This window comes from Sceloporus occidentalis, unplaced genomic scaffold (assembly GCF_023333645.1).
Source record: "Sceloporus occidentalis isolate IW3139 unplaced genomic scaffold, rSceOcc1.0.p SCAF_2, whole genome shotgun sequence".
In the NCBI taxonomy this organism is placed as follows: domain Eukaryota; kingdom Metazoa; phylum Chordata; class Lepidosauria; order Squamata; family Phrynosomatidae; genus Sceloporus; species Sceloporus occidentalis.
Genome location: NW_028316982.1, coordinates 9175962 through 9187995, shown reverse-complemented (window position 1 = coordinate 9187995; position 12034 = coordinate 9175962). Strand labels below are relative to the sequence as shown.

The 12034-nt window shown below is 41.8% G+C and overlaps 1 protein-coding gene across 4 annotated transcripts in view; it reads right to left on the bottom strand.

The window, feature by feature from the left end:
* LOC149317952 (major facilitator superfamily domain-containing protein 8-like) overlaps positions 1 to 12003 on the bottom strand; it is a 38414-nt gene extending 26411 nt beyond the window's left edge. For 3 of the 4 annotated variants that reach the window (XR_016279948.1, XM_089508722.1, XM_089508724.1), the window contains exons 1-4: positions 11722 to 12003; positions 4551 to 4736; positions 606 to 668; positions 278 to 397 (exon numbers count right to left, since the gene is read on the bottom strand). Coding sequence is in view for 2 of the 4 variants with exons in the window: in XM_089508722.1 (XP_089364848.1) it covers positions 278 to 397; positions 606 to 668; positions 4551 to 4736; positions 11722 to 11800 (448 nt within the window). In the remaining 2 variants the exon portion in view is untranslated. Of the gene's footprint in view, positions 1 to 277; positions 398 to 605; positions 669 to 4550; positions 4737 to 11110; positions 11183 to 11721 lie in introns of those variants that run through there. The other variant, XR_016279949.1, reaches the window with a different exon arrangement.
* Positions 12004 to 12034: the final 31 nt, after the last annotated feature.

The window sequence follows — 12034 nt, the reverse complement described above, 5'->3', positions numbered from 1 at the left end:
ATATTCAGATAGTCTGGATCTAAATCATTTAGGGCTTTATATATCATGACCAGCACTTTGAATTTGCCTGGGGAAAAAACTGTAGCCAGGGGAGGTATATGCTCCCTATAACTGACCCTGGCCAGCATTCTGGCCATTTTAATAAGTAAAGTTAAAGGAAGACATCTCTGTCTAGTGATATCATAATGAAGGCAAGACAAAAGAAATTCTCAAGAAAATAGACAAAACTGCAGGTATTTAGGATCTTGTCAAGAACTGGTGGAGCAATCAGCCTTACCAATGAGTAGCCCAACCTGCCGGCATGCCATGACAGCTGCAAACACAGTGGCACGCTCCTGAGAGGTGGTGGATCGTGTGAGGTAGCCAAAAATGGATGCTCCCACACCAGTCCCCACACCTGCAAGAGAAATCCAAAGAAACAGAGAAAATAAGAACAAGATAAGAACGTTTGTTACAAAGCCACTCATCCTTCCCTGCCCAATGTACTAGCTTCTATTCCTTTCCAGGATGGCTGGGGATGGATGGATTCTGTAGCCCAATATACCTGCTTGGGGCACAGACTGAGGAAGGCTCAACTTGATCGTTGTTTCCATTACAGCTCTTACCTGCCACAAGTCGACTGCTGAGAAGCATCCATTTGGAACCCCCAACAAAGTACATAAAATTCCCTGAAAGAGAGAGCAGAGATAAAGCAAGTTTTCCAGGAATATGAAGTACAGGTTGAGTTTCCCTTAACCAAAATACCTGGGACCAGAAGTGTTTATTTGTGAAGTCGAAGGCTTTCATGGCCAGCATCCATAGTTTGTTGTGGGTTTTTCAGGCTCTGTGGCCATGTTCTAGCAGAGTTTCTTTCTGAGGTTTCACCAGCATCTGTGGCTGGCATCTTCAGAGAATGCTTGCCTGGAAAGGAGTTGGGTATATATATATATACTGTGTGAGCCTGGGAATGCAGGAGTGATTTGCATGTGTATTGTTCTGTTCCTGGCGAAACGTCAGGAAGAAACTCTTCTAGAACATGTCCACATAGCCCGAAAAACCCACAAAAAGCTATGTTTGGGATTTGTTTTTTGTTGTTGCTGCTGTTTCTTTTTTCAGATTTTGGAATATTTGCGTACACATAACAGAATATCTTGTTGATGAGACCCAAGACTAAACATGAAATTCATTTATGTTTCATATATACCTTATATACATAGCTCTGAAGATAATTTTATACATAATGTTTTTAATAATTTTGTGCATGAAACAAAGATTGTGTACACTGAACCACCAGAAAGCAAAGGTGTCACTATCCCAGCCACCCATGTGGACAGCTTTGCAATTTGTGGAGTATTTCAGAATTTGGAATTCCAGATAAGGGATACTCAACCTGTAGGAAGCTGTGTTAAGCCTGCATCTGATGGCACTTTAAAGATTAACAAGCTTTATGTAGCATAGTCTTATGTGGCCTTCATCTGGTGTGATTTATGCCAGTTAAGTTCACAGAATATGCACTGCTGCTGATGTATGCACTGTACAGTCGACCCTCCACATCTGCGGATTTATTCATGGATTTGATTAATACATTCTCTCTAGGAATCTCTAGGACAGGTCCTCCAGCATCCATGTTTTGCCAGAGGTTGCACTGGATGACCTAGAGATTCCTAGGGAGGTGTTGTGTCAAGTTAAAAGAAAAGTACTTGTTTATTTGCAGTTTTTCCTCTTCCACCAGGGTCCTGCATCCCTAACCCCAGTGAATGTGGAGGGACCACTGTATATTGACTCCAGAGTTAGATGAATGTAGATTGTTTCTTCTTAGAAGACCTCATCTGGAAAGTACTTCTCCTCCCCCCCCCACAAATACTTATAAAAAGTAGTTTCCTATAACTATTTATAAAATGGAGAGAGAGACTGTCCATATCTATTTGTTGCAGAGCATGGAAATTGTACTTTTTGGGACTGCAATGCTTTAAAATCTATTGCATTTGAAAAAAAATCTAATAGTAATACCCTTTACAGGCTAAAATTCACTTGGTTATTATAGAAACATCAAATAAACTTGATATAACTTGGTTTGACATAATTATGATATATTAAAACTACTATTTATTCAGAAAATTGAATGTATTTATTTAACATTTATTTATTTATTTAGGTTAAAATGTAGCCACAAGGCATTCAACCTGAACTAAAAGGCACTCCTTCAGTTTTGTCAGCCAATGAGATGAAGGGAAAAATATTTAAAAGCCAGCCAAAAAAGAAGAAACAATCAATATTAACAAAGGAAAGAAAATCCTTTTGACTCCTCTTGCCCTCTGTAGAGCCAAGCAGACATAAAGCACTCGCTCCTATAAAACCAATTCAGAAAAGGAAACCAAGACCTAGAACTGCAGTGAAGTGAGATATTATACACAGACTTTTCTAAAAGTCTGCCAACTACATACATTTTAGAAATAATGTGAGAACAGTGAATAGAATAACACACCTTAAATATTTGATCCATTATTTGAAAATAAAATATCATAATGCATTTTTCAGTTTTTCCTGGGGGGAAAATTACTTCAGAAAAAAATAATGGGGGAGGAGAAAGGTTGTGGTTTTTTTTTTAATTCAATCTCCCCCCCCCCCTTGCACTTTACAATTTCTAGGTCTTTCCCATTTGAGATAACAAGAACTGCACCTGGAACATCATTCATGCAATGGATATGCCCTTTTCTAAGGTAGCGAGAGTAGAAACTAGAGACTGCTCCTGTTCCTTTAATGGATGCATAGAAGAGGTTATTGCAGGAAGTGCTGCAGCAACACCTGCTGAATTTCCCTTTTGTACACAACCATTAAAGGTACAAGAGCTGTCTCCAGTTTGGAACCCTATCTTTCGTTGAAATACATCCCACTGTCTGAAGCAGAAAGATAACCTCTCTAGTATCAGAGCCCGAAATAGCCAAGGGCCCAGAGTGACTGGCTGTGTACATGGCTGGGGTGAAAGTCAATATCACAGGACGCATGCCTCTGAGAAATCCACTAACTACTTCCAAACACACTTTGTTCTGGCCGTGTTGCACCAGCTGTTCTCAGTGCCTGTTTCTTCTTCTGCCCTCTTTGCATGAGCAAGCAGTTGACATTCCTATGTCAGTGAAAAATATGAGAATACTCACCTCCTGCTTTTCTTTGTTCTGTTATTACACTAGGCTTATTTAATTTTCTGCAATCTTTGTGATACCAAAAACCATGTATTACTCCAGACTGTGTATTTCTGAGGCATGAAAAGAGACTTTGTAAATAAAAGAAAATTATCTTTCTTTGTGGCTCTTGCTTATATATTTGTCCCTCCATATCCACAGATACAGGATTTCATGGATCAAAAATATTCAAAAATATATAAATTATAAAAATCAACCTTGATTTTGCCATTTTGTATAAGGAATACCCTTTTACTATCCACTGTATTTAAAGGGACTTGAACATCCATTGATTTTGGTATCCATGGGAGCTTCCGTAACCAAATTCCAAAGATACCAATGACCCTATGTATGTATTTGTGATAAGCAAAAACTGACTCTAATTTGTACATTTATGATGCATGAAAAGAGACTTTTCAATGATAACAAAAAAAACCTCTCTCTGTATGATCCTTGTTTATATGAAAACTGCTTCTGTATTTTCCTTTTTGCTTTTATTACTGACAGCATTGTTCTGCATATATTCCTTTCTGCAGAAAAGATTTTAAAACTGGTATGAAAAGGCAGTATACAAATATGTTTAAAGCAAACAAAAAAGGGAAGATCAATGGCTAAAACTGGTATGAAAAAGCAGTATATAAACATGTTTATATAAAGTAAAGGAAAAAGGAAAGACCAATGGATGATCTTTCTCCTATTTCCCTTCTTCTCCAGGTAACCTGCAAAACAGGAGTGGGAAATTTTGGCCTGTTACAGACTGCCAAAATAAAGCTGCTTCAGATCTCTTTGGAGATATGCTATTTAAATATGCATGTATCCTAAGAATCCGGAAGCTGCACCAAAAGCTGCACTCCAGTGCTTAGGAATGGAGTGTGGCTTTGGCACGACTTCTGGACTCTTAGGACTCATGCATCATTTAAATAGCATATCTCCAAAGAGACCCAAAGCAGCTTTATTTTGGCAGTCTGTAACAGGCCTTTGGTTGTTGGGGCCAAATTTGTCCTCCAGCACCAAAATTACAATGGGTCTTTGGTTTCTACTGGGGTTTATTTCCAGAACACACATACAGAGAGAGAGAGTTGATACCATAATGTGAGGATGCGCAAATCCTGTTAAATACAAAGACATAGTAAAATGTATAAACTGGCAAATCAAGGTTTGCTTTACGTGGAAGATTTTCAAGTGATGACTGAATCCATGGATAAAGAATCTGTGTATATTGGAGGGCTGACTATAAACTGCTTTCAAACCACCCCCCCAATTTTATCTTTCTTGCCACTATTATACTTGCCACAGGTTTTTATTTTTATTATTATTTTAAACCTGTCTGGGATTTTTAAAACAAAAATGAAAAGAGATATATAACTGGAAAGAAAAAGAAGAAGCACCTACCTGCTATCTGAAACAGGTTGGCAAAGAGGATGATGGCCTTGGTTTGACGGGTACGGTCAGACCAATATCCAAAAAGCGGTCCTGTGATCAGTCCAGCAAAACTAAAGGCAGAGATGCCCAGGCCCAAGAAATAGGGCTCAGCATTCAGAGTTTGCAAGTAGGCCCAGATGGTTGGCAGGATCACCGCTAAGAAACAGGAGGAAAAGAGGACAGGGGGGGAACATTTCAGTAAGGAAAATTCTCTAAAACAGCATCCATGAAAAGCAGTATCATTAGGAACATTAGGAAGAAACGAATAACGCATTTTTCATTACCCGTGGAGTGGTGGTGCCCGGAATAGATCCCCAGTGGATACAAATGGACGACTGTCTGTACACATAACTAGTAAGTGAAACAAATGCATAAATATGTTCCCCCCTACTACGCTGGTGTTCTATCCATTCTAACTTTGAGATCCTCACCTTCATTTGAGGTTTTGTTGTTGACCTTTACAGGCAATCCTTAGCTCTGAATTTAGAACTCACTCTGTCCAAAGGGCCAGGAAGAATTTGTTTGCATATGTCACACTAGAGAGTTTTCTATTCTCTAGTTTCATTCTTAAGATATATCTACACTATACAACTACAGCAGTTTGATACCAATTTTACTGCCAGATGGAAGCCTGATTTTTGCAGTTTGGTGAGATCCTTAAAATTCTCTTTGTAATATCTCCCTACAGAGGATTCTTACTAAAGTACATATCACAGGAATTCACAGGATGGAACCATGACAGTTCAACTGATATCAATGTGGTATAACTGTATGGTTTCACTTGCAGAACAAGCTGTGAATATTTGGCATCAAAATGAAAACAGATTTCTGGGTATTTTGCACATATCCACTTATTTAATGGGAATGCCATGGAGAACAGCCAAAATTTTAATACCCTTCAACCTACCACAGATGAAAACCAAAAGGTGTATGGCTTGCAACATCTGACTAGTCAATATAGCAAAGGTTACTGATGAGAAAGAACAGGCAACCTAGGAAATGCTGCAGCAGTTGACTTTTGCCTGAGCCTACTGGGAAAGGAACGATTCTGTTTTTCCTCTCTTTCTTCTGCTGTCTTAACTGAGTGCAAAGTTTGGAATAATGGATGTAAACTGAGGGCAAAGGAGGAAAGCAGGAAGAGGAGGGAGAAAGTGGAGCATTTTACAAGAATCTGGGGGAAAGCCAGATGATGGAGGATTACTCAGAGGTGCCCCTGCCAATTTGGGATCCTTTGAGGGCATGCCATTTGCTCCAGGATCCCCCTCATCCTACTACTACTACAGCTCAACCGTTCCTTTAGCTTTTAAACTGAAAGCACTGTTCATGGAACCTGGTCTGAAAAGCACACTGTAGGAGTATCAGCCAGCGTGGCATAGTGGTTTGAGTGCTGGACTATGATTTGGTCAAGTCACATTCTCTCAGCCTCAGAGGATGGCAATGGCAAACCCCTTCAGAAGATACTTGCCAAGAAAACCTCATTATATGTTTGCCTTTGGGTAGCCAGGAGTTGGAAATGACTTGAAGGCACACAACAACAAGGAGTATGCAATAACACTCCAATGTATGCCCTGTAAATCTACTTCTATAAACCTATACATAATAATAAATATGCATGTATCTTGATTGTTCATAACAGAAAATAATGTATTCACAATTCATATACATGCATTCTAATAAAATACAAAACATAGCAAAGCTGTGTTGACCAATAATTTACAGTAACCATATGTAACAGAAATACATTAATTTTTTGTTATGTGAATACTTTATGTTTTTGTTATGTGAATATTGTTTTTTGTTATAAACAAGATATATACATATTCATTATTTTATACATATATATTGTTTTACAGAGGTAGATTTGTAGGGTGTACACTGGGGTATTACTGCATACTCCTGCTTTTCAGACCAGGGAGTTTATCACACGGGAGGAATTTCTTTTCATTTCAAATGAAAAGAAAGTGGGGCCAGAACGCATTCACGTGAATTCGCTAGTTCAGTGAATTTACGTGAATTCGAATTGTGTTCGAACTGACTTCCGATTGCCCGAAAATAGCTTGCCATTGCCCGAAATTACGTGTGATCACTTTTCATGCAATAATGTGAAACCCCATGATTGCGTTCGGACTGACTTCCCATTGCCCAAAATTGCGTGTGGTAGTCTATCATGCAATAAGGTTAAACCCAATGATTGCATTCAGATTGCCATTGGATTATACTTCCAATTTCCCTTGTCTGATAATGTCCCCAGTTCCAGAATAGTACTGTTAGTTGACCTTTTGAGAATTTTTCTGCCGGTTATCTTTGGGGTAGAGTTCAGAATTCGAAACATGTTTTTAGAAACAAAAGCTCGACAGGTCCTGAATACGTAATTTTATGTTGCAGTTTCGGCCCTAGTTGTGGTGCCACCTCATTTTAACTGTGTTGTAGCACTGGTTTTACAACTTGATCCTTTTATTGTTACAGTTTACATCTCCCCACCCAGGCCAGCCTCTTTTTCTGAGTGTCGCAAGGTAGGTTGGGCTGTGACATGCACAAGGTTAGCACAAGAACCTTGAAATGTTATTGCACCCATTTGACCTGTGCATATTAATATCCCAAACTCCAAACAACAGAAAAGAAAGGAAGAGAGCAAGGCGTTTGTGGCTGGATCTTAACAGGCATAGCAATGAGGAAGATGTCACCAGCCCAAAGCCATAAGGGACTCTGAGAGACAGCACAGTGCTAGGCTGTCATTTGCTTCCCCCAAATCATTAAGGTAAAAGGATAAATAAGACAACAACTCAGGTCACAATACAGTCTGCAGGAGATGGGGTTTAAAAATCTCTGATCTTACGTAGGAAAAGACTGGAATGAAATAGGATTCTCACAAATCAGATCAGCAGAGTACTCTAATAGGCTTCCTCTGAAGCTGAGAGAATGTGACTTGCTCAAAGTCAATCAGTAGGTTTTCATGGCCAAGTGGGCATTTAAACCCTGATACCTAGAGTCATGATCCAACACTTAAGCCACTACGTCACACTGGCTCACACTTTCACTGTACCCTGTGTCCTGTCAGAGATCTTAATTTAGAAACACATAGCACTTAGCCACCTTCTACTGAACTTGCATCTCTCAAGTGACCTTCATAGATTATTGACTCCTTACATAAATATCTCACGTTTCTTCCATTACAACATAGATACCAGGTTACAGAAAAATCAACCCAGAGTCCTGTGCCACCTTAAAGAAAAACAAGTTTATTCTAGCATGTCTTTTCATAGACAATAGGCTATTTAATGAAATGGCCTTTAGTCCATGAAAACACATTCTATAATAAGGACATATCCCACCACTTCATCTACAAGAGCAGGAGTGAGAATTGTGCAGCTTTCTACGTAGAGCTGGACCACAACTCCCATCAACCCTAGCATAGCCAATGGTGAGAGTTGCTGGGGACTGTAGTTAAGCAACATCTGGAAGGCCACACAATTCCTATCCCTATACTGTCAAGCCATTTTAATGTTTGTCAATGCCTCCTGAAAGAGCCAGTGTGATGCAGTGGTTTGAGCATTGGACTATGACTCTGGAGACCAGGGTTCGAATCCAAGCTTGGCCATGGAAACCCACTGGGTGATCTTGGGCAAGTCACACACTCTCAGCCTCAACGGTCAACCCTCCCTGAAGAACCTCACCAAGAAAACCTCATGATAGGATCACCATAAATCAGAAACTATTTGAAGGCACACAATAACAACAGACACCTCCTACCCTGTTCTGGATTTGCATACATGCTATAGTGTGCTATAGTGTAATAAAATGAAATCTAGGGCCACTAAATACCATAGAGAGAATGAGAAGGTTTCTGAAAGTATCAAATATAACTTCAGACAAGTTGATGGGAACTGATTTCCAACTATATCTAGATAGCCACCATTTCCCTAACTTTGGCAAAAAGAGGGCTGGAAATTGTGTGGTCCTCTATCAGAGTGCAACTCCCAACAGTCCAGTATTGCTAAGGGTGACAAATGCTGGGAGCTGCACTCTAACTACATTTGGAGGATTGCAGGATTTCCACTCTGGCCTAAACAGCCAAGCACCAATATATAATACCTCATGGTCTGAGCAGCGGCAGTGTGCTATAGTAGTTTGAGCGTTGGACTGCAGCTCTAGAGATGAACATTTGATTCCTCATTCAGCCATGGAAATCCCCAGGGTGACCTTGGGCACGTCACACACTCTCAGCCCCAGAAAACCCTGTGACAGGTTCGCCTTAGGGTTGCCACAAGTCGGAAATAACTTGAATAACAACTAAGCAGAGAAGGAGACTCGCCCCACAATGACAGGATGAGCCCTGTTCAGGCCATGAGCTGCTTGTACAATGTTGTTTTGGAATCCTATTGTGGGGTTTCCTTGGTAAAGTTTGTGGGGAGGAAGTTTGCCAGTGTCTTCCCCTGAGGCTGAGAGCATGTGACTTGCCCAAGATCATCCGGTGGGTTTCATGGCCGAGCCAGGAATCGAACCCAGAGTTGTAGTCCAATGCTCAAACCACTTCACCACTAAGTATTTGGGTTCGAAGGTCCCAATGCTGCCACATGCTGGGCGTGCAATTTGAAAACTCTGGATTTAATAGCATTATGAAGGGCAGGAATGTTTAGATGGCAACACATACCTTTATTTCAAAATAAAGTGGGTGGAAAACCTTTCCTAGTCCGTACAGAAACTGGGATTAGACTCAAGAAGAAGGAGGCGGGGGAAAGAATATCAACAGTTTAAGAAACATGCAGCTGGCACAATATTAGCTGCAAAGACTCAGAACCACTACTGATAAATGTCAAGGAAGGAAGTGTTGAAGCTCGGTTACCAAATGAACAAAAATAAATGACCAGAGACGGTTTACAGAATCTTTACACGGGTGAAGAAGACAGCAAAAGAGTTAAAAGGCTTCCTATACCTTAGCTCACTCATAAATGAAAATGGTGAGCGTGCTAAGAAATCGACAGCTTGGAAAGGCAGCTATGACAAACCGGATAAGATCCTCAAGTGTAAAAATATATCATTAAAATATCAGAAGCGGAATGATTCATGCCATCGTATTTCCGATTACTGCGTATGGGTGTGAGGAGTGAATAGTGAAGAAACCAGAGAGAAAGAGAATGAACTCATTTGAACTATGGCGCCAGAGGAGAGATCCACAGATTCCACAGACTGCCAAAGACAGACAAACAAATGGGGCTGAGAGTAAATCAAGTCTGAAGTCTATCTAGAAACCATGATAACTAAACTGAGATTACTGTACTTTGGACATGTCCTGAGACAATGATGTTGTTATGTGCCTTCAAGTCGTTTCTGACTTGCAGCAACTTGTAAAGTGAACCTATCATGGTGTTTTCTTGGCAAGTTTCTTCAGAGAGGGTTTGCCACGGTCCTCCTCTGAGGCTGAGAGAGTGTGACTTGCCCAAGGTTACCCAATGGGTTTCCATGGCTGAGCCTGGTTTCCAGAGTCATAGTTCAACCCTCAAACCGCTTAGAGTTGCCATAAGTTGGAAACCACTTGAAGGCACACAACAACAGCAATCCCAGAATCCCTGGGCATCAATCAAAAAGGCTGGGGAGTCTGGGAACTGAAGTCCAACATGCCTGGGGGACCAAAGTTTGGAAACCGCTGGGGTAGATGCACTCCAAGAAAACCAGGGCCCTGAGTCTGCAAGACCTATATATAACAAGGGCTCTTAAAGGACTCTCATTCATAGGAACATGGTAAAAGCTGAAAGTAATGGTGGCACAGGGTGACCAGATGTCCTCACTGCAAAGAAGGACAAGGCAGTGCCAAATGCAGGACGCTCAAGGAAAAATGGAGGACATTCCCAAAGAAAAACTCAAAACACTCCTAAAAATATAAACGCATGCTTCTTAGCCCTGTTCAACATGGAGGGCATTTGGGGATCCTTCCACAAAGGAGGACATGACCAAAGAAAAGCTCAAAACACTCATAGGACTTTATCACACTGGGGCTGATTTCGGCATTAAAGAGAGATGAAAGTGCATTTAAAGCATCCCACAAATAAAGCAGAAATGGCGAGTAATTGTGCAAAAAAATTGATATTGGAAATGCATTGTCCCTGAAATCCCAAAAGTAAAAAGATGTGCATTAAAGCTTCTTTGTGACGACTTTAATGGCGGGTTTTGTGCGACGTCATGTGAAATTGTTACGTGTAATTACGCGATTTTCCCGGGATGTTCACGGACTAAACTCCTGCTCTCCTTCATGCGATAAACTCCCTAGAAATGGAAATCCATGCTCATCATGGAGAACATTTTGGAATTTCTCCTGGACAGAAGGCTGAAATGGAGGAGCTGTCCTGGAAAAGGAGGACGGCTGGTCATCTCACCTTAAGGTCACCTTAAATCAGAAACAACTTGAAGGCACACAATAAAAACAACCCCTTTCCTTCATTCCCCCCCCCAAAAGAAAAACTGTAGGACGCTGAAGGAAAATGGAGGGCATGACCAAAGAAAAGCTCAAAATGCTCATAGAAATATAAACATACGCTTCTTTGTCCTGCTGAACGTGGAGGACATGCTGGAATTTCTCCTGGATGGAAGGTCAAAACGGAGGACATGTCCTGGAAAAGGCAGGGTGACCAGATGTCCTCACTGCAAAGGAGGGCAAGGCACTGGCCAAGTGGAGGGCCATCCCAGAAAAATGGAGGACGTGACCAAACGGAAAGCTTCAAAACACTCATAGAAATGTCAATCCCTGCTTCTTCTTCATTGTGTGCCTTCAGGTTGTTTCTGACTTAGGGCGACCCTAAGGCAAGTCCTATCCTGGGCTTTTCTTGGCAGGGCTCATCCCCTGAGGCTGAGAGAGTGTGACCTGCCCAAGGTCACCCAGCTTCTTAGGTCCTTAGCTCAACATGGAGGGCGTTTGGGGATCCTCCTTGGCCAACAAACCTAAAATGTAGGTTTGTTGACTGTAATATTGGCTGAAATGGAAATGTAGGGCCTGTCCTGGAAAAGGAGGACGGCTGGTCAGCCTGCCTTGGCCCCCAGGACCTGGCCTAAAAGCGTGGAGGGACCCTCCTGCAGAGCAGGGCCTCTTGCCTCCCACCCTGACCACTAGGCGACACTGCCCGTTTCCCAGGCATGATCCTTCCCTTACCATACTCAATCCCTCCGGAGAGGAAGAGGAGACCAATGGTGTAGTTGGTCAGCTTCTTCTTCCTCCTCTGCTCATCCATGCAACCTGGGGGGGCTTCCTGGCCGGCAGAGATGGAAGAGAGAGAGGGGCTGGCGGCTGCGATGGCCTTTCCAAAGAGACCTCACAAGCTCAGGGCCATGCTCCTCGCCCAGGGGGGCACTCTGTACATGGCCAGGGGCACCCTCGCCCTCCCAGTCCCGAGGGAAACGGCTCTCTTTCTGGCCGGCCAGGCAACCTGGGGAAACTTGGATGGCAGGAGCCAGGAGGAGGAGGA